This window comes from Sus scrofa, chromosome 6, assembly GCF_000003025.6.
Source record: "Sus scrofa isolate TJ Tabasco breed Duroc chromosome 6, Sscrofa11.1, whole genome shotgun sequence".
Taxonomy (NCBI): Eukaryota; Metazoa; Chordata; class Mammalia; order Artiodactyla; family Suidae; genus Sus; species Sus scrofa.
The window spans coordinates 56,915,581-56,939,389 of record NC_010448.4 but is presented as its reverse complement, the minus strand read 5'-3'; the positions used below and the strand labels follow the sequence as shown (position 1 = coordinate 56,939,389).

General features: G+C 40.1%; 1 protein-coding gene and 1 pseudogene across 1 annotated transcript; both read right to left on the bottom strand.

Annotated features, from left to right (window-relative positions):
* LOC110261365 lies at positions 696-1,622 on the bottom strand (annotated as a pseudogene).
* On the bottom strand, positions 16,279-23,402 carry LOC110261364 (vomeronasal type-1 receptor 4-like). The gene is made up of 2 exons (XM_021097566.1): positions 22,523-23,402; positions 16,279-16,328 (listed from the first exon to the last, which is right to left on the bottom strand). Exons 1-2 carry the CDS (start codon positions 23,400-23,402, stop codon positions 16,279-16,281), a joined length of 930 nt encoding a protein of 309 aa, XP_020953225.1.

Below are 23,809 nucleotides of genomic sequence, written 5' to 3'. Positions count from 1 at the left end.
CTTTTTAGACAAGGAACAGTATTTGAGAGGAATTGACAGCACAAAGCAACTTGGGTTTGGTTGCTTATTTAGTAAAAGAAGTAAGCAGTGTTGGGAAACAAATTAATAAAGAAGTAACAAGATCTTTTTGTACAGGCTTCTTGGCCTTGAATTCCCTCTCTCTAGTGATAAAGATGGTTTTTCAACTTCCTGGTAGAGGGTGGGTAGCTTTCACCTGGGAAATTTTTTTCCGCTCTAGGGAAGACAGAGGGGAGGGTCTATTTTGCTTGTCGCATTGGCCATTTCTTAAGTATATTTAATTCAAAGGAATCAATATGCCATTGAGGTCTATTTTGGGACAGTCTGCTGTGGATTCCCAACACATTTCTAAATAGTTTTATCCATAGTCTCCAGGTTGTTTCTGGAACCACAGTTTAGACAATGCATAGACTCTGAACGCCTCTGTGAGAAAGATTAGTAAAGATGGAACTGCATCTCTACGAGCTTGGTAAGTAATCACATTCCTCTTATCATTGCTTTGGATGGTGACACGCATTTAGGAGTAAAACAGTTTGTCTTATGTATCACTCTCTTGTAATGTCAATATTTTTTGAATGTCATATATATTTAACAAGATGAATGGATAACCAACAACTCTTATCTATATTCATATGACTTACCTATTTCAATGGCTTTGGGGGATTTTGTATTCCATTCTAAGCAAAGCAGAACCTGGATACTCTGGTGTCATGGCTCATGAGAATATAGGGACTTAGAGCTGGGAAACAGGCAGAAATGAGCTTAGAAGTGTTCTTCAGCCAGAAACTGGGATTGTTAAAAACTGTCACACAAGTGTGAAAGATAGAGGAAAGTGTCCATAAAGAAACAAAGCAGCACACCAGGACAAGGATGCTTTGGGTAGCTGTGGTCTCAGGGGAGGGTCTAGCAGACTGGTCGTGCCTATGAATGTATCGGACCTGCTGCTTGTGCCTGTGCATGATAAGAACCATGGAACCACTGGTCCAGACCATCAGCACCAAACGGAAACCGTCACGGAATAATATATATGACACATAGACCGTCTCTTTGATTTTGCCATCAACTACTGCGTAACAGTAGCCATGACTATATTCTTTGTCATAATTGTGTTGTTCAATCTGTCAGTTGTATAAAGAGGGACCGAAATACTGAGCATCATGTTCAAGACCCAGCAGAGGATACTGAAGGTGCCCAGGTACCTGGGAGCTTTTCCCTGAAGCTGTGCCCACCTGGAGTCCCTGGGACTGATCATGATCACCTGAAAGACACTCAAGATGCAGGTGGTGCCAATGGACACATCCCTGCTCACTTTCTGAATGTAAAAAAGAAGTTTGCATCCAAAATCATCGAGGAAGTGTTTTGACCCCAAAGCTGCCAGTGTTTCAGGGATTCCCTTGGAGAGCAGAACTAAGAGGTTGGCCAAAGTCATGTGCTTGAGAATCAGATCTGTGGACCTGGATGTGCCTCCTGTGAGGTAAAGGAAGAGAAAATGGTAGAGGAGAGAGCAATTCCCCAGGAGGCCAGCTGTGGTCTGTAACAAAAAGATCATTCCTATTGCCCAGTCCTTGGTGTCCATTCTGTCACATCCCGGGGATGAGCTTCTTGTTCTGGAGCCAGAGAATCCTGTGTGGGGATATGAGGCAGACCTCTGTTGATCCCATCAATGGACCTTGACCTTCTTCAGGCACAGGCTTCCCTTTCATTCATTCCTACTGAAAAATAGTTACATATAGTTCTTCCCTTTCAACAGGTGTCTGAGAGTTGAATGTGTAACAGTGAAAGATCTTCACAAACTATGGATCCACATATAAGAAACATGTATATAATATAACTTGTCCTCTTCATATATTCATGTGAGGGTCAGTACTAGTGTTTTTGTTGAAAACTTATAGAAAACTGAGACAAATAAAGGTTAACATTTTGTCCAAATTAACCAATATATGAGATGGCCAGTAAGCACATGAAAGATGCTCATAATTGCTAATCATCAGAGCATCAAAACTACAATGAGGTACCACCTTATACCAGTCAGAATGGCCATCGTTAAAAAAAAATCCATCTACAAAAAATAAATTCTGGAAAAGGTGTGGAGAAAAAGGAACTCTCCTACATTCTTGATAGGAAAGTAAGCTGGTGCAGCCATTATGGAAAATACTATAGTGGTACCTCTAAAACTCAAAATAGACTTGCCATATGATCCAGCAATCCTACTCCTGGGCATATACCCAGACAAAAGTATAATGTGAAAATATGCATAGCAGCACTTTTTACAATAGCCAAGACATGGAAACAATTTAAATATTCCGTCAACAGATGAATGTATAAAGTACATATGGTGTTTATACGAACACACAAAATAGAATATTAGGCATAAAAAGGAATGAAATAATGCCATTTGAAGCAACATGAATACAGTTAGAGATTATCATACTAAGCAAAGCAAGTCAGAAGGAGAAAGACAAATACCTTACAATATCCTCTGTATGTGAAGTCTAAAATAGGACATTTTAACATATCAATGAGACAAAAAGAGACTCAGGGTATAGAGAATAGACTCATGCTTGCTAAGGAAGAGGGCAGGTAGGGGAGGGAAGCATTGGAAGGCTGGGATTAGCAGAGGCAAACTGTTAGGTACAGAATGGATAAACAACGAGGTCCTACAACAAGATATAGCACAGGGAACTCTATTCAATATCCTGTGATAAACCATAATGGAAAATAATATGAAAAACTATATATATATAATTGTTTATATATTGTTTTATATATGTAAATCTGCATCTTGCCCTACAGCAGAAATTAACATGTTAAATCAACTGGACTTCAAAAAAAATTAAAAAAGATGAAGGTGTGAACCATGCTAGATTGGTAAAATAATAGTGCATTTAGGCACAATGATATTTTAACAAAGCTAGTTAGCTTTTTAACTAAAATATTTATGTATCTTCTTTTCATTTCATTTTAGGTTTGGAAGTCATTTTAACATTTAAAAAATATTATTATTATTCTTCTTTGGCTGTGACATGCAGTGTCTTCATGTGGGATCTCAGTTCCCAGACCAGGGATTGAACCTGGGCTGCAGCAGTTAAAGTGCTGAGTCCTAAACACTAGACTACCAGGGAATTCTCAGCAGTATTTTTAAAATAGATTTTTTTTGGTAACGAGTTTCCATTTATCTTTAAATACTGTATAGGTCAATAAAATTATGGACAAAATTTTTAATTTTAATAAAAATGTAGATACACTGATAATTCTAGGGGTCTGCTCTATTATAAGTTGTATTTTAAAAATGCACTGAGATGGGATTAAGATTAAGATGACAGAGTAGAAGGACTAGAGCTTATCTTCGCATAAAAGCAAAAAAAATGACAACTGCTGAACAACCTTCAACCAAATAGACTGCAAACTATCAAAAAAGATATCCTACTTCAGAAGACAAAGAGGAGGCCACATCAAGATGGTAGGAGGGGCGATTACACCATATAAGCAACTCCATACCTATTGGGTGGTTGGCCGACAGATTGGAAAGTAACTGTGTCACAGAGACTCACCTGTGGGAATCAGAGTTCTGAGCACCATGTCAGGTTCCCATGCCTGGGGATCTGGCATTGGAAGAAAGAGCCCTGGAGCATTTGGCACTGAGGGCCATTGGGGCTTGTGTGCAGGAGCTCCACAGGACTGGGGGAAATAGAAACTCCATTCTTGAAAGGTGCACACTGGCTTTCATGGGTGCTGTGTTCCAGGGCAAAGCAGAGACTCCATAGTAATCGGGGTCAGACCTGATTGTGGTTCTTGGAGGATCTCCTGGGAAATGGGGTGACTCTGGCTAGTTGTGGGGGAAGGACATTGGAGGCAAAGTTCTCAGGAATAATCATCAGCATGTGCCCCTCTAGACATGGCCATTCTGGAAAAATATGACCCTACACATCAGGGCTGAAAAGCCCCAGGCCAAACAATAACCTGGGTGGGAATATAGCCCCATGCATCAGCAAACAGGCTGCCTAATCACCACACAGGCACACAGCTGCCTCTAATCTCACCCAGAGACAGAGCCCCACCCACCAGAGGGATAAGAATCAGCGTCACCTACCAGTGCATCAGTCACTCCCATCAGGAAGCCTACAGCAAACCCCTGTACCAACTTCAGCCACAAGGGGGATAGACATCAGAAGCAAGAGAGGCTACAACTCTATTGTCTGCAAAAGAGACCACACCAGAAATCTATATAAAATGAAAAAGCAGAGAATTATGACTCAGATAAGCGAGCAAGAAACCCCCCCAGAAAAGTAGCCAAATAATCTGGAGATCACCAATCTCCATGAAAAAGACTTTAGACTGATGACAGTAAAGATGATCCAAGATCTTTGAAATAAACTAGAGGCAAAGACTGATAAATTACAAGAAACACTGAGCAAAGAAATACCAAATTTAAGGATTAAACAAGCATAGATGAAAAATAAAATAACTGAAATAAAAAATTCACTAGAAGCAATGAACAGCAGAACACAGGAGGCAGAAGAACGAATAAGTGAGGTGGAAGACAGACTAATGAAAACCACTGATGTGGAACAAAAAAGAGAAACAAGATTGAAAAGAAATGAAGATAGTCTAAGAGAACTCTGGGGCAATGTTAAACACACCAACATCCATATTATAGGAGTGCCAGAAGGAGAAGAGATAGAAGGCCAGAGAAAATATTTGAAGAGGTAAGAGCTGAAAATGTCCCTAACTTGGGAAAGGAATCAGTCACTCAAATCCAGGAAGCATAACAAATACCATATGAAAAAAAAAAAAACCCAAGGAGGAACATCCTGAGACAAATATTAATCAAACTGACCAAAATTAAAGACAGAGAAACTATTGAAAGCAGCTAGGGAAAAGAAATGACATACAAGGGAACCCTGATAAGGTAATTGGCAGATTTTTTAGTAGAAACTTTGCAGTCCTGAAGATAGTGGCCTGATATACTTAAAGTGTTGTAAGGAAAAAACCTCCAACCAAGGTTACTCTACCCAGCAAGGCTTTCATTCAGATTCGAAGGAGAAATCAAAAGCTTTACAAACAAGCAAATGCTAAGAGAATTCAGCACCATTACACCAACTTTATAACAAATACTAAAGGAGCATCTCTAGGTGGAAAAGAAAAGACCACAAATAGAAACAAAAATATTACAAATGACAGGACTCTCTGGTAAAGGCATACATATAGTAAAGGTAGGAAATCATTCACACACAAATAGGCTACCAAAATCAGAAATCATGAGAAGTGTACAAATGCAGGATATTGGAGATGCACTTGCAATTAAGAGACCAACAACTTAAAATGTTTAATCTTGTATATATATATAGACTCCCATATCAAAATTCAAGATACGTGTAAACCAAAAATATGCAATAGATACAGACACAAATAAGAAAAGCAGTCCAAATACAACTCTAAAGATAGTCATCAAAACACAAGAGCAGAAAACAAGAGAAGAAGATAATAAAAAAGACCAACAAAACCAAATCCAAAACAGTTAATAAAATGGCAATAAGAACATACATATCAATAATTAACTTAAATGTTAATGGACTAAATGCCCCAACCAAAAAACAGACTGGCTGAATGGATACAGAAACAAAACCCATATGTATGTTGTTTTCAAGAGACCCATTTCAGTTCTAGGGACACATATAAATTGAAAGTTGAGTATTTCCCATCGTGGCTCAGCAGAAACGAATCTGACTCGCACCCATGAGGATGCAGGTTTGATCCCTGGCCTTGCTCAGTGGGTTAAGGATCTGGCATTGCCATGAGCTGTGGTTTAGGTTGCAGATGTGGCTCAGATGCTGCATTGCTGTGGCTGTAGTGTAGGCCAGTGGCTCCAGCTCCAACTTGACCCCTAGCCTGGGAACCTCCATATGCCATGGATGTGTCCCTAAAAAGGAAACAAAACAAAACAAAACAAAACAAATTGAAAGTGAGAGGATGGAAGAAAATATTCCATGCAAATGGAAATCAAGAGAAGGCTGGTGTGGCAATACTCATATTAGACAAAATAGACCTTAAAGTATATTATAAGAGACAAAGGAGGACATTACATAATGATCAAAGGATGAGTCCAAGAAGAGGATATAACAACTGTAAATATGTATGCACACAACATAGGATCACTTCAATGTATAAGGCAATTGCCAACAACCTTAAAAGGAGAAATTGATAATAACGCAATAATAGTGGGGGATTTTTACACCCCACTTACAACAGTGGACAGATCATCCAGACAGACAATTAGCCAGGAAACACAGGCTTTAAATGATGTATTGGACCAGATGGACTTAATACATGTTTATAGAACATTCCATCCAAAAGGAGTAAAATACACATTCTTCTCAAGTGCACATGGAACATTCTCTAGGGTAGATCATATTCTGGGCCACAAATCAAGCCTCAGTAAATTTAAGAAAATTAAAATAATATCAAGCATATTTCCCAACTTCAATGCTATATGACTGGAAATCAACAGAAAGAAAAAAACTGCAAAAAGCCCCACAAACAAGTGGAAACTAAACAACACACTAGTCACAACCAAAGGATCACTGAAGAAATCAAAGAGGAAATTAAAAAATACCTAGAAACAAATGACAAAAAAAGACACAACAATCCAAAATCTATGGGATGCAGCAAAAGCAATTCTAAGAGGGAAGTTTATAGGAATACAAGCCTACCTCATGAAACAAGAAGCTGATCAAATAAAAAAACCTAACTTTACACCTAAAACACCTAGAGAGAGGAGAACAGACAAGACCCAAAGTTAGGAGAAGGAAAGAAATCATAAAGATCAGAGCAGAAATCAATGAAATAGAAATGAAGGAAACCACAGAAAAGATCAATGAAAGTAAAAGCTGATTCTTTGAAAAGATCAACCAAATTGATAATCCAGACTCATCAAGAAAAAAAAAAAGACAAATAAAATTACCAATTACCCAGACTCATCAAGAAAAAAAAAAAGACAAATAAAAAAAAATTAGAAATGAAAAATAAGGAGTTCCCGTCGTGGCGCAGTGGTTAACGAATCCGACTAGGAACCATGAGGTTGCGGGTTTGGTCCCTGCCCTTGCTCAGTGGGTTAACGATCCGGCGTTGCCGTGAGCTGTGGTGTAGGTTGCAGACGCGGCTCGGATCCCGCATTGCTGTGGCTCTGGTGTAGGCCGGTGGCTACAGCTCCGATTGGACCCCTAGCCTGGGAACCTCCATATGCTGTGGGAGCGGCCCAAGAAATAGCAAAAAAAAAAAAAAAAAAAAAAAGAAATGAAAAATAAGTTGCAACAGATATCACAGAAATACAAAGGATTGTAATAAATTAATGCAAGCAACTATATGCCAATAAAATGGACAACGTAGAAGAAATGGACAAATTCTTAGAAAAGTACAATCTTCCAAGACTAAACCAAGACGAAATAGAAAAGATGAATGGGCCAATCACAAGTACTGAAATCGAAACTGTGGTTAAAATACTTCCAATAAGCAAAAGTCCAGGACCAGATGGCTTCACAGGTGAATTCTACCAAATGTTTAGAGAAGAGCTAATGCCTAACCTTTTGAAACTATTCCAAAAAATTGCAGAGGGAGGAACCCTGCAAAACTAATTTTCTGAGGCCTCTATCACCCTGATACTAAAACCAGATGAATATACCACCAAAAAAGAAAATTACAGGCCAATATCACTGATGAACATCGATGCAAAAATCCTCAGCAAAATACTAGCAAACTGAATACAACAATACATTAAAAAGATTGTGTACCGTGATCAAGTGGGATTTATCTCAGGGATGCAAGGATTCTTCAATATCTGCAAATTAATCCATGTGAGACACCATATTAACAAACTGAAGAATAAAAACCATATGATACTCTCCATTGATGCAGAAAAACTTTTGACAAAATTCAACACCCATTTCTGATAAAAACCTCCCAGAAAGTGGGCATAGAGGGAACTTACCTCAACATAATAAAGGCCATATATGACAAATACACAGCTAACATCATTCTCAATGGTGAAAAGCCGAAAGATTTCCTGCTGAGATCAGGATCAAGACAAGGATGTCTGCTCTTGCCGCTACTATTCAACATAGTTTCGGAAGTCCTCGCCAGGGCAATCAGAGAAGGAAAAGAAATGAAAGGAACCAAATTGGAAAGGAAGAAGTAAAACTATCACTATTTGCGGATGACATGACCTAGAAAATCCTAAAGGCACTACCAGAAGACTACCAGAGCTCATCAGTGAATTTGGTAAAGTGGCAGGATACAAAATTAATACACAGAAATTGACTGCATTTCTATATACTAACAATGAAAGAAAGAGAAATTAGGGAAACAGTCCCCTTTACCATCACATCAACAAAACAAAATAGAATAAACCTACCTAAAGAGACAAAAGATCTGTTCTCTGAAAACTATAAGATGCTGATGAAAGAAATCAGAGGTGACCCAAACAGATGGAAAGATATACAATGGTCTTGGATTAGAAGAATCAGTATTGTCAAGATGTATATACTACCCAAGGCAATCTACAGATTCCATGCAATCCCTATCAAATTACCAAGGACATTTTTCACAGAACTCAAACAAAGTATTTTAGAGTTTGTTTGGAAGCACGAAAGACCCAGAATAGCCAAAGCCATCCTGAGAAAGAAGAAATGGAGCTGGAGGAATCAGGCTCTCGGACTTCAGACTATACTACAAAGCAATAATCATCAAATCCATATGGTACTGGCACAAAGACAGAAATATAGATCAGTGGAATAGGATAGAAAGCCCAGAATTAAACTAATCTATGACAAAGGAGGCAAGAATATACAATAGAGAAAAGAGAGTCCCTTCAATTAGTGGCGCTGGGCAAATTGGACAGCTACATGTAAAAGAATGAAATTAGAACACTTCCTAACACCATACACAAAAATAAACTCAAAATGGATTAAAGACCTAAATATGACAGGATACTATAAAACTCTTAGAACATAGGCCAAATACTCTGACATAAATCATAGAAATATCTTTTCAGATATACCTCCTAGAGTAATGACAATAAAAACAAAAGTAAATAAATGGGACCTCATTAAACTTAAAAGTTTTTGCACAGCAATGGGAACCCTAAACAAAATGAAAAGACAACTTACAAAATAGGAGAAAATATTTGCCAATGATGCGACTGACAAGGGATTAATTTGATTAATTTCCAAAATATATAAATACCTCCTGCAGCTTACTACCAAAAAAACAACCCCATCAAAAAATGGGCAGAAGATCTAAACAGACAATTCTCCAAGAAGGACATACAGATGGCAAAAATACACGAGAAAAGATGTTCAACATCACTCATTATTAGAGAAATGCAAATCAAAACCACTGTAAGGTACCACCTCATACCAGTCACAATGGCCATCATCAAAAAGTCTACAAACAATAAGTGCTGGAGAGGGTGGGAATGTAAATTGGTGTAACCATTGTGGGAACAGTATGGGGATTCCTCAGAAAACTAAAAATAAAATTACCATTTGATCCAGCAATCCCACTCCTGAGCATCTATCCAGAGAAGACCATGGCTTGAAAATATACATGTACCCCAGTGTTCATTCCAGCATTGTATACAATAGCCGAGAAATAGTAGCAACCTAAATGTCATGGACAGAGGAGTGGATAAAGAAGATGTGGTGCATATACACGATGGAATATTATTCAGCCATAGAAAAAAGTAATAGCATTTGCAGCAAAATAGATGGACCTAGATATTATCATGCTGAGTGAAGTTAGATGGACACCAACATCATATGCTATCACTTAATATGTGGAATCTAAAAAAAGGATACAATGAACTTAGAGCAGATAGTGACTCACAGACTTTGAAAAACAGTTTCCAAAGGGGACAGGTTGGGAGGGCGGGAAATGGGCTGGGAGTTTGTGATAGAAATGCTGTAAAATTGGGTTGTGATGATTATTGCACAACTATAAATGTAATAAAATTCATTGAGTAAAAAACACACTGTAATGGGAGTTCCCACTGTGGTGCAGTGGGCTAAGGATCTGACTGCAGTGGATTGTGCAGCTGAAGAGGAGAGGGTTTCATCCCCAGCCTGGCACAGTGGGTTAAAGGAGCTGGTGGTGTTGCAGCTGTGGCTTGGATTCAATCCCTGTCCTAGAAACTTTGATATGCTGTGGATATGGCCACAAAAATTAAAAAAAAAAAAAAAAAAAGAACAAAAAAAACCCCCCAGCATAATGGAGTTGTCTGCTGGCACAGTGTGTTGAGGATCTGGTGTTGTCACTGCAGTGGCTCGAGTTGCTGCTGTGGTAATGGTTCAGTCCCTGGCCCAGGAACTTCTACATGCTGTGGGCGAGGCCAGCAAACAAACAAAATGCACTATTTGGCAGTGGAAATACTAATTGATTTTATGACAGAAGTGGAATGACATCTGCCAGAAGAATCGCTGAATACCATGTCATACCCTGAACTGTGATACTTGAAATACTAATGTGTGATAAGGTAATGTGGCAAGGAAATAAATATTACTAATATCAAATCCTAAACTAATCTGTTAACATGACCTCAAAGGTACTAACAAGTACAAGATTTGTGAAACATTAATATATGGCATGTACAAAAAATTATAATTTTAAGCTGCGATATATTTTATGTACAAGTGAAGTTGTAAAGTTTCCAACTATGAGAATGTTTTAAAACCAGAGAATAGATGACATTATAATTTTATGCTTGATAGCTGCTATCTGAAACCCATGTTTGAAGTTACCATTGCTTTAAATTCCCCTTCCTTAATTTAATGGAAAATTCTCTGACCACAATCAAGCAACAATGGATGTTTTCAGTAGGAAACTATTAATATCTTTGTTAAACACTTCTATATTTCCAAGGGTTAGAGAAAGTATATCTGTTCCAGCAACTGACAATCATATACACTGTTTCTGTAAAAGATTAAATAATTCCTGTAGATTTATTCTACTTTTTGATAATAATAGAATTGCTAGTGGCACACCTATAGTGATTCTAATAATGTCCTCTATGATTTCTGTGGAAATCATACAGGACATAACCTGACTACAGATAGGTTTCTGAACTCCAGTCAGTAGTTAGATTCAACATCAGGTTTGATATTGTTTGGATTGAAAAGTAACAATCCCTGTTGCTAAGGATACACTAAGCAACATTAGGAGGCCTTGGGAACTGAAGCCTGGTCTAGCATCCTCATCTCTCTGACAGCTCAGCTCAGTCTTCAGATTTATTCCTCCTTCTGTGTTGCTTTGACACTGGCTTCCTTCAAACCAGAAGAAATCACTTTCTCCTGTCTAATCACTTATGCAGACTCCTAATACCCCCTGTTTCTTGCAGATTCTGCCCTCAGGCTGAAATAGCAAATACTCACTTGCCTTCCCCTGGTTGTCTAGACCGTGGGCTCAGTGTGCTGGTCACAACCCCCTGCTCCTGTGACAGGGAGGGAGGAAGGCAGGCCCCTAGATATGGATTGTGGTCTGTGACCTCCCCTCCCCTCCGGATTGCAATTACCTTTTCACCTGGAGCTGCCATGATGGGAGACAGGCTTGGGGAATGGAGGATATTTATGAAAACCTATTTTTTCCCAGTTACTAATTATACAACAACAATTAAAAGCTTGTAGTTGTTATTTCCAAAGGGACTATTTTAATATTTTAGAAAGGCTCTTTCCCCCTTGATTCCTGGAGGTAGACAGGGCCTCAAATGGAAGCATCAGTAAACACTGAGCTGACACAGGAAGCCCTGGAAGGGAATTTCATGTGTCTCATTATATAGTTTGCTCCTTTGCAAGTACTTTTATGAAAAACATGTTTTCTCCCTATTTTTGAGACCACTGATCTGTGCCTTACTTTAGATTATGAGCAAGAAATTGGGAAGGATTTTCAAAGAATAACAAGTAAAATGTAGAGCCTGATGCAGTAATTTGTTATAATATAAAACAAATTGTAGACCATAGCACGTAACATAGAAACCACTGGAGTTTTTTGCACAACTCACTGCCAGTTAATTTAGAAATCTAGGTGAAATGGAAAATTGCTAGCAAATTACACTTTATGAATAGGGACTTTCCCTTTCACCTCACAGAAGGGGTTGAAGGTCTAAACAGAAGAATATCCATAGAAGGAAATTTAAAGATATTTCTCACACAGAAAGGTAGTGGGATCATATGTCTAAATTGTCTGATTTTACCATTCCTTGCCTATCAGGGAAGTCAATGGTACTTCCTAAATTCAAGAGCAAAGAGTGTTTGCCAGCAACATAGGGCAGATTCCCCTCAAACCAGGAATGAAGACTGTGACCCATGGCACTGAGAAACAGGAGGAAGGTGGGCAAGGCTGGAAGGGCACAGTGTCACATTGGGCTCCTGCAAGTCCTTGCCCAAAGCCCAAAACTGAGGGAGTCACAGTGCCCAAAATATGTCCATACTTGTACTCAGATCATGAAGAAGATGAGAGATCTGAGTTTTGATCTCTGGCAACAGGACAGGAAGAAAAATTTCCTTGCTTCTGCCCTGATCCTCACCCCCCTTTAGCAAAGGTAATTAAGATCGAAAACAATGTTTCCAGATGGGTGCAGGGCATCAGTAGCCCTGAGCACCCTGGTGGGTAGGGGAACATGGAAGGGTACAGGCATTCATGGGATTGTGAGAAACAGCACATGTAAGTGTGCATAATCTTGGGAACCCATACAGGTAGTAGGGAAATAGGGATTTGGGGTGGTTTTGAGGAAGGTGCAGTAACCCACGGCAGACATGTGAAGTGCTTTGGGCCATGGTGAGTGCAAAATAGGCATTGGGGGTTTTTCTGCTTGCTTCCCTGAACACTGCTGACTCAGGGAGTATGTGCTCCAGCAGATACTGGAGCCCTTGTAGTGGGGACTGTATTTGAGGGTGCAAGTGTTAGGTATTTTCTTTTGCTGGCTTTTCATATTTGGAAGTGAGTGAAGGTTGTTGCCGTAACATAGGCTGACTCCGTACCCCGATTCCAAATGGAAATGCAGAGACAGAGTTGGGGGAAACAGAAAAAGTAGCTTTCATTGCCAGACAAAGAGGTGAACACAGCAGGCTAATGCCTCAAGGACTATGACCCCACCTCCCCAGTTAGAGGGTAGTGAGGAATCTTTTTTTTTTTTTTTTTTTTGTCTTTTGTCTTTTGTCTTTTTTTTTTTTTTTTTTTTTTTTGTTGTTGTTGTTGTTGCTATTTCTTGGGCCGCTCCCGCGGCATATGGAGGTTCCCAGGCTAGGGGTTGAATCGGAGCTGTAGCCACCGGCCTACGCCAGAGCCACAGCAACGCAGGATCCGAGCCGCGTCTGCACCTACACCACAGCTCACGGCAACGCCGGATCGTTAACCCACTGAGCAAGGGCAGGGACCGAACCCGCAACCTCATGGTTCCTAGTCGGATTCGTTAACCACTGCGCCACGACGGGAACTCCATGGAATCTTACAGTGTTGGAGGAACAGGGCGTGATCAGCTCATGGACATTTTCCTGATTTGTTGGTGGTGAGGTCACTGGGAGTCAGTATCATCAACTATCTGGTTCCAACCAGTCTGGGGTCTTCGTGCTTGTGGGCGGCATCTAGTTGACTTCTTCCAGCAGTGGGGGCTTTGGCACCTGCAAAACAGCTCCAAGGACATGGCTCAGAATATTATGTATAGTGTATGAAGAACTGAAGGTTCTTGACTTTGTGTAATGGCAGAATTATTATTGTTTTCTTTTTCTCTGTGTTTTTTCCCCTTCTCTGATTAAATTAGTTCTTTGACTAAAGCTTCTAAAGATTAAAAAAGAAAGAAACTAGGTGAAGGACCTGAGTGGGGGGGGTGGGGATGGGGATCCATTCTGGGAAGACCTCACAGGTTCCCACACGGTGACTGCTGGAAACACTTAGAAGGAAATACCCTGTGTTTTATTGCACTTTATTGTTGTTTTATTGCACTTTATTGTTGTTCACCAACGTTGTTTATGTTTTTACAAATTGAAGCTTAGAAAATGGGATGTTCGGAAGAAAAGTGGTTTGGGGTTTTAAGAGGAGAGTGGATAAGTGTGTGGCATGGAAGGAAAAATAGAAGATGGTGACAGAGGCAGAGTCTGGCCACAAGGAGCCAAGGTACACATAGGAGGTGGACCCTGAGCAGAGCCTGTAGTTTCTGGAGCCACTTTATTTTACTCCCCCCCACCCCCGCCCCATTGTATCTTACTTTAATCAGTTGTTTGCTTCCATTGATTTTAACGTCTTATTTTGCATAGAGGCAATTTTAGATTCCCAGTAACGTGGTAAAACTTCCAAATGAGCATTGCACTAGGTTCTGGATATTTTTAAGTTATTGTCATCCAATTTGGTTTTAAGGAAATTAAGGATTTAAATTTCCTATAATGGCCATTGCTATTCTAATGTGTCCATTTAGTTAGAAATGCACATGAGAAAGGATCCCAGTTTTTAAACATAAAATTGGCCATCGTCCCTGTGTGTTGACAGAATACTTAGATGACTGGTATCCCATGTCTTAGAGGTTTTTCTGTAGAGTTAAGAAAAAATTTTCGACCAATGGAACAGAATAGAGAATCCGGAAATAAACCCTGACACCTATGGTCAATTAATCTTTGACAAGGGAGGCAAGAACATCAAATGGGAAAAAGAAAGTCTATTCAGCAAGCATTGCTGGGAAACCTGGACAGCAACATGCAAAGCAATGAAACTAGAACACACCCTCACACCATGCACAAAAATAAACTCCAAATGGCTTCAAGACTTAAATATACGACAGGACACCATCAAACTCCTAGAAGAAAACATAGGCAAAACACTCTCTGACATCAGCATCATGAATATTTTCTCAGGTCAGTCTGCCAAAGCAATAGAAATTAGAGCAAAAATAAACCCATGGGACCTCATCAAACTGAAAAGCTTTTGCACAGCAAAGGAAACCAAAAAGAAAACAAAAAGACAACTTACAGTATGGGAGAAAATAGTTTCAAATGAGGCAACGGACAGGGGCTTAATCTCTAGAATATATAAACAACTTATACAACCCAACAGCAAAAAAGCCAATCAATCAATGGAAAAATGGGCAAAAGACCTGAACAGACATTTCTCCAAAGAAGATATACAGATGGCCAACAAACACATGAAAAAATGCTCCACATCCCTGATTATTAGAGAAATGCAAATCAAAACTACCATGAGATACCACCTCACACCAGTCAGAATGGCCATCATTAAGAAGTCCACAAATAACAAGTGCTGGAGGGGCTGTGGAGAAAAGGGAACCCTCCTGCACTGTTGGTGGGAATGTAAACTGGTTCAGCCACTATGGAGAACAGTTTGGAGATACCTTAGAAATCTATACATAGAACTTCCACATGACCCCGCAATCCCACTCTTGGGCATCTATCCGGACAAAACTCTACTTAAGAGAGACACGTGCACCCGCATGTTCATTGCAGCACTATTCACAATAGCCAAGACATGGAAACAACCCACATGTCCATCGACAGATGATTGGATTCGGAAGAGGTGGTATATATACACAATGGAATACTACTCAGCCATAAAAAAGAATGACACAATGCCATTTGCAGCAACATGGATGGCACTAGAGAATCTCATACTGAATGAACTGAGCCAGAAAGACCAAGACAAATACCATATGATATCACTTATAACTGGAATCTAATATCCAGCACAAATGAACATCTCCTCAGAAAAGAAAATCATGGACTTGGAGAAGAGACTTGTGGTTGCCTGATGGGAGGGGGAGGGAGTGGGAGGGATCGGGAGCTTGGGCTTATCAGACACAACTTAGAATAGATTTACAAGGAGATCCTGCTGAATAGCATTGAGAACTTGGTCTAGATACTCATATTGCAGCAGAAGAAAGGGTGGGGGAAAAATGTAATTGTAATGTATACATGTGAGGATAACCTGACCCTCTTGCTGTACAGTGGGAAAAAAAAAAAAAAGAAAAAATTTTCAACCAACTTAAAGATCTTCTAGTACAAAAAGCTCAATTAAAGGAATTGACAAGCCAACCCCTGCCAGTCTCAATGAGACAGCTTGGTCCTGGAGGATCAGGTGGAAGGCTTTGGCTTCAGCCGGCCTGTAGAAATGAGTACTTCCCAAAGGTTTTTCAGGCAGAAGTCTGAAAAACCTGGCACCATTTCAGAGAAACAACTCCTGTTCCTGAAGGGATGGGTTGAAGGCAAGCCAGCTTCAGGAGAAGAAACCCCTGTTCTGGAGGAAACAGGCTGAATGAAGGCTAGCTGGATTTAGTTAAACAGTCTGATGTCAAATCTGATCAGAGTGCCAAACAAGTACTCCAATACAGAACGAGGTCTTAAATACAAAAGCGAAAGCTTTAAGTAGACTGAATAATGCCTAGGGAGCTTCAAAGAAGATATGAGCTCAAATTCAGAGAAAAGATGTACCTGCAAACTCCAGGTTTGGTGAGAAAAGCAGTGAGTGACAATGGACTCAACTGTGGGTCCTGCTTCTGTTTGCTTACCAGCCCTTTAGCCAGTGGGAGTCTTCTCTTCTCAATGGGCCATTAAAATGATGACGAATTGTTTCAGGTCTTGAGACAAAATGGACTTAAGAGAGTTCACTTTAAGCTCTGTCCACCTGGAATTCTGAAGGCAGATCATGATGGTCTGGAAAGCAATGTTGACCTGAGAGAATCTGCCAAATGTTGAGATCTGCAGAGAATGGCAGCTTGGGGTGTAAGCCACGGTGTGCCATGTGCAATTCCCCATGGGGCAAGAAAAGAAGATCTTAATAGAGAGGGAAAGGAAGATGGGAGAGATGGTGCACCAAGGGTCTGTGGCTTTTTATCGGTGAGTCATTTACAGGAAAGAAAAGGAGTCTTTCTTCCTTTTGGGCTCTGCTATCATTACAGGATATGAGCATTCCTTCTTTTGAACTCCCAACTCTACTTAATTGAAGTTTTTGTTTATTAAATGTTTACAATGTGTTCAATCTGTTGCTCATGTCTGTACCAAAGGAGAGCCATGTAGCCACTGGACCAGACCCTGAGTGCCATGCAAATCACCAAGTGAGGATGAAGTACTGCCTATAGGGAGACAGTGATTTCTCCAGGAATGTTATCAAAACAATATCTCAACCCCTTTTCTGTGTGATGGTTTTGACGTCCCACTTGCCAGACACATACAGATGAGATGTGATGTTGCTCTCTCTCTGCATTGCCCTCCTCAGTCCAGCTGCTGTGCTTTTCTCCAAGGCTTTGAGGCTCCCCCTGCATCCAGGATGATCTCCTAGTCAGTTAAGTGGCCTCCCAGGGTGAGGATTCCTCTCCTCTTTCACAGCTCCCTCTCAAGCGTGCTGGTCCCATCCTGATTCCTTTTTTCTCCTCTCTCTCTCTCTTTTCCCTTTGCTCTACCCAGTTATGGGGAGGGTTTCTTGCCCTTATTAGAGGTCTGAGGTCTTCTGCCAGGGGTCAGTAGATGTTCTGTGCAAATCATTCTACATGTATATTTTTTTTCCCTCAATGTTTGTGGTAGAAGGTGAGCACCACATCTTACTCCTCCATCTTGATCCCACCTCCCCCATGCAGGCTTTTTAAAACCTGCTTTGCTGAAATTTTATAAAGATTCTCCAGACATTTTAATGGCCATCCAATAAAGATATACTGTCATGCTTTTGTCTGAAATTCGTATCGGTGTAAGTGAATCCTAGCCCCCCCCCCTTTTTGAGGCCCTCCAAATATTCTGAGTTTCCTGGTTCTGCCAAGAAGTAACCTTTCTTACTTACCTGGTGAGGGCTGGGAACCGTCTAAACAAGGTACCAGGCTGCATTTCCAAAGGGTTTTATTGACTCCCTAAAGTCAACCTTAGTACCTTACAAGTGTCTGGTCATATCTGAGTCTATGCATTTCTTTATAAAATATGACATTCCTTTGGTAATATAATCAAAATTCCAATTATATCCTTTTATAAGGAGAACAGATTCTTTTTGAACTTATGCAAACAACTGTATTCCCCCCCCCCAAATAATAACACTCATCTACAGTTTCTGAATTTTGGAGGGTTCAGGTAGGGAGAAAAATATAAACACTTTAGTTCTGCTTACAAAGTGTAATTTACCAAATTGCTTAAGGCATAGTTAGTTTAAAGAGAACAAGATTTCCTTAAATCTGGAGAAACAGAATATTAATAAAATCAGCAATATTTCCAATACAAACTCATCCAAAATTTTAATCATCTTCCTCAGTTCATTTATTCCCATGTGGAAGGAATTCTTTTTCTGCTTGATCTAACATTAGAAACCTATGAAGCCATTCATTTCTCTAGTAGGGTTCTGTAAATTCTTATCCTTTTCAGTGGTATGATTATAAAGTACTTGGGAAGTTTTCCTCCAGAGTACTCAGAATTCCTCTGAGAGACAACGCATTGGCAGAAAGTGGATGAATGGGGCGTTTGGGGCTGGTGGAAGCAAACTGTTACATTTAGAATGGATGGGCAATGGGGCTGTACTGTGCAACACAGGGAACTGTGTGTGATTGGGTCAATTTACTGTACAGCAGAGATGGAAGAAACATTGTAAATCAAAATTGTAACTTAATAAAAAATAGTTTAAAAAAGCATCTGTGTCAATAAGTTCAGTAAATGATAAAAGACTAAATCATCTGGTGGAATGAACAAGGGAATTTGGTTAGCTCTGTGATGCTCAAGATAATAACTAAAATTTTGACTCATAACTTTATACTAGGATGTACTCAGATTTTAGGACTTACATACAATTTCCAGAACGTTTGTATTAATAGCATTTATCCATACAATAGAACACAGAAAGTTTATCATCATTTTTTTTTGACAATAAACCTAATCCATTTAATATATGTGTTTTGCAAGGAGAGGAAAAAACAAACAAAAAGCAAACACCTTTTTTTTTTCTTTTTTTTTTGGGCCACACACACTGAAAATGGAAGTTCCCAGGCTAGGGGTTGAATAGGAGCTACAGCTGCTGGCTTATGCCACAGCCACAGCAATGTGGGATTCTAGCCATGCCTGCGACCTACACCATAGCTCAGGGGAACGCCAGATCCCGACCCACTGAGCAAGGCCCAGGATCAAACCTGCATCCTCATGAAAATTAGTTGGATTCATTTCTGCTGCGCCACAATGGGAACTCCTGAGAAAAAACCTTTTGAAATATTCCAGGTGTTCTCTGAAAACCCCAAAATTGTCCAAGTTAGTAAGACTTTATTTAGAATTACCTTTTGGGAAGTCCCCCTGCCCCCACTCCTGTGGCATGTGGAAATTCTTGGGCCAGGGATAGAACCTAAGCCTACAGCTACACCATTGACCTAAGTCTCTGCTGTTGACAACACCGGGTCCTTAACCCACTTTGACACAAGGAAACTCCTTAAGAGGCCTCAAAAACAGTTGGTCAAATAGCATCACCGTTCACTGTGAAAAAGCCCTTAGTCATCTATTTAATTTAAGTGAATTTACTGGCAAATGCAGAAAGTTAATTAGTTTAAAATGACTTAGCTTTTTAATGTTGAAAACACTCTTTATTTCCATTCTTCTAAGCAGTGACCTGATAAAGACAACAGACATAATCTTTATTTTTCTAGACAAAATACATTAAAATTCTGGAAACATTTGTTTACAATCTCCTATTGAGAACAGACCAATAGAGAAAGAGAATTTTGTCTTTTTAACAAAGAGAAAACACAAACTTTAATTTAGTGCTGGTTTATTTTTAGAACTTTTTGACTTGAAGTTCCCATCAGGGCTCAGCAGTAACGACCCCAACTAATATTTATGAGGACTTGGGTTCATTCCCTGGCCTAGCACAGTGGATTAAGGATCAGGCATTGGCATGAGCTGTGGTGTAGGTTGCAGATGCGGCTCGGATCCCGCGTTGCTGTGGCTGTGGTGTAGGCCAGCAGCTGTAGCTGCGATTAGATCCCTAGCCTGGGAACTTCCACATGCCCTGAGTGCGGCCCTAAAAAAACAAACAGCGACAAAACCCAAACCCTTTTACTTAATTAATTATATTCATCTCAATCTTAGCCAGTTCCAACCACACATAATATTCTTTAAACTTATTTCTTGGAGTTCCCGTCGTGGCACAGTGGAAACGAATCCGACTAGGAACCATGAGGTTGCGGGTTCAATCCCTGGCCTCGCTCAGTGGGTTAAGGATCCTGCATTGTTGTGGCTCTGGTGTAGGCCGCCAGCTGTAGCTCCAATTAGACCCCTGGCCTGGAAATCTCCATATACTGCGGGCGCGGCCCTGAAAAGACAAAAAAAAAAAAGAACAAAACTTCGTTCTTTTGATTCACAAAGCTTTGACAATATTCTATGTCCGTTTTAGTTGAAATAATTGGCTTTAGGAAAAAAACCCCAGTTTTTCCTTAACAATAACATCTTAGTACCTTAGTATCTTATCCCAAAACATATTTTATTTCCCCTTGTTATTATAAGATTTAAGCTAAAGGTACATGCATATTTATGAAGGACTTTGGATGGTCTAAGCTTCAGTTGATGGACATCAAGAGGGTCAGCAAATGTCAACATCATGGACATTTAGGTTCCAGTTGATCTAGTGGTGAAGTCCTTGGTTAATCTTTACTGTTGAAAGAGAACTGGGAATCTTTATAATCGACACATTGTTTTTGTTATTGTTACTTCTCTTGCCTGAGAGCAGACGATGTTTCTGGATTCTTTTATTTTTTAAATTTTTAAATGATTTTTATTTTTTTCCATTATAGCTGGTTTATCATGTTCTGTCAATTTTCTACTGTACAGCAAGGTGACTGAGTCACACATACATGTATACATTCTTCTCTGTTTCTGGATTCTTTTTTTTTTTTTTGCCTTTTGTCTTTTTAGGGCTGTACCCGTGGCACATGGAGGTTCCCAGGCTAGGGGTCCAGTTGGAGCTACAGCTGCCAGCCTACACCACAGCCACAGCAATGCCAGATCCGAGCCACGTCTATGACCTACACCACAGCCACAGCAACGCCAGATACTTAACCCACTGAGTGAGGCCAGGGATCGAATCCGCAACCCCGTGGTTCCTAGTTGGATTCATTTCCGCTGCCCCAAGACGGGAACTCCTGTTTCTGGATTCTTATCTTCCCATATCATCTTTAATTTTTGAGACCTGTTCAAAGATAAGCATTGTGGCTGGGCTTATTAGGTCACAAAAGTGTTTAAGTGAAAAATGGCTTCTCTTATGTCAAGAAAGCCATGCCTGGTTCTCTTTGACTGGGGACATGCTATGCTATCTGCTTCCAGTTCTTTCTACTTGTGACAAATGACACAACAGACAGAAACAAAGGAAAACAGTGACTACCTCTGGGAAGAAAGATCAGCTAAAAACCTGAGTATTCATTTACCAAAACCAGAGTTGCCTACCCTAAAGAACTCTCTAAAAATATTTTTTCTTGCTAATTTAAATTGAGACATAAAAGGGACGCTCACTAGTTTGCCTTCCAGCAGACCTTGCAGGCAGAGGTCTGGGAGGCTAACATGGTGAAAAATTTTACCTTCTGCTGACCTTTGTCAATGATCCAAGGTCTCAACTGCAGCTGCCTGGGGTCGGAAATAGGATCCAGCCAGTCTCCTTGCTGGCTCACCAGCTGTTGGGGAGGAGGAAAAATTCTGCATTCCTCTCTTGAGTGCTTGTGGCTGGTCAAATAATAAAAGGGATGTAAGTTATATTAAAAGGAGAAAAGAATAAAATTCGTGCCAAGAGAGATCTTATAGAACTAGGTCCTATGAAGAAGCCAAGGCAGGCAACTTTTATGCTTTTCAGGCAAGAAACGCTAAAGTGGAGGGGAACTGTCGGGGCACAGAAACGTGGGCTCAGGTGCTTATTTAGTAAAAATAAATTAAGCAGAGTTGACGTGGGAAATAGATGAGTAAAGAGGTAAGAAAACTTCTGTGCCCTCAATTTTATATCTTTGGTAACAAGATGTCTTTCAAGTTCCTAATACCTTTCCCATGGGACATTTATTTTCTGCATTCAGAGAGACTGAGAGGAGGGTCCAATTCTCCCTCTTTCATTGATCATTTCTTGGTAATTAATTTACAATAATGAGTATGTCACAGAGGCATACACTTGGGCAGCCTGTTCTGGCTCCCACACATTGTAATAGTTTCTCCATAGTCTCCAGATTGTTTCTGGAACCACAGTTTAAACAGGAATAGACTCTGACCTCCTCCATGAGAAATATTATTAAAGATTGAATTGCTTCTCTGTTAACTTGGTGACTACATCACATTCCTCTTATCATTGCTGTGGATGATGTTCATTTTGGAGTAAAACCTCAGTTTGTCTCGTGTAATGTCAAAATTTTGTGAGTGTCATACATTTAATGAGATGCAACCATGATCAACTAATTGTTATCCATATGCATATGATTTACATATTTGAATAGCACTGGGGGGGGGTTGTATTCCCTTCTAAGCAAAGCAGAACCTGCATATTCTGGAGTCCTGTCTCATGAGAATGTAGGGGCTTACAGATGGGAAACATGCAGCAATTAGTTTGGAAGTGACCTTCAGCCAGAAACTGGGATTACAAAATACTGAAAGACAACTGTGAATGCTAGTGGAGAGCGTCCACAAAGAAACAAAGAAGCACACCAGGACAAGGATGCTCTTGGTAGCTGTGGTCTCAGGGGAGGGTCTAGCAGGCTGAACTTTCCCGTGAATGTATCGGACCCGCTGCTTGTGCCTGTGCAGGAAAAGAACCATGGAACCACTGGTCCAGACCATCAGCCCCAAACGGAAACCATCATGGAATAATACAAATGGCACATAGACGGTCTCTGTGTTTTGGATGTAAACCACTGAGTAACAGTAGGAATGATCTATATACTTTGTTCTGCTCGTCTCGTTCCATCTGTCAGTTGTATAAAAAGGAGTAAAAATATTGAGCATCATGTTCAAGACCCAGCAGAGGATACTGAAGGTGCCCAGGTACCTGGGAGCTTTTCCCTGAAGCTGTGCCCACCTGGAGTCCCTGGGACTGATCATGATCACCTGAAAGACACTCAAGATGCAGGTGGTGCCAATGGACACACCTCTACTCACTCTGTGAATGTAAAAAAGAAGTTTGCATCCAAAATCATCGAGGAAGTGTTTTGACCCCAAAGCTGCCAGTGTTTCAGGGATTCCCTTGGAGAGCAGAACTAAGAGGTTGGCCAAAGTCATGTGCTTGAGAATCAGATCTGTGGACCTGGATGTGCCTCCTGTGAGGTAAAGGAAGAGAAAATGGTAGAGGAGAGAGCAATTCCCCAGGAGGCCAGCTGTGGTCTGTAACAAAAAGATCATTCCTATTGCCCAGTCCTTGGTGTCCATTCTGTCACATCCCGGGGATGAGCTTCTTCTTCTGAGCCAGGGACTATAAGGTAGAATTCTGTCACATCAGTGGAACTTGATCTTCTTGGGTCATCATCTTCACTTTGATTAGTTCCCACTAAAAAGTTATATGCAGTTCTTCACTTTAAACTTGTGTCTGGCAGTTGAGTGTGTAAGAGCATGAGAGCTTAAAAATATGGATTAGTATTAAAGTCATGTATGTAATATGTCTTGTCTATAAATTTACGCATCAATACCTGTATTTTCGTTGAGAACACACAGTACACTGAGGCAGATTAAGGTGAATGATGTTCCAAGTTTCAAGCCTTTAAAAAAAAGGTGGAGTCTAGAACCTTTTTAGATGGGTGAAATAACATTTAAACCAAATTATATTTCTAAAATTCTTA

Bases quoted from the DNA above. Each gene is read 5' to 3' on its own strand.
- LOC110261364 (XM_021097566.1), bottom strand. From the start codon at position 23,402: ATGGACACCAAGGACTGGGCAATAGGAATGATCTTTTTGTTACAGACC. The intron at 16,329-22,522 runs GCAGGTTCTGCT...AACTAAATCCAG, and splicing joins GAGACAGGACTCCAGAATAT to CTAGCCTTCATTCAGCCTGT.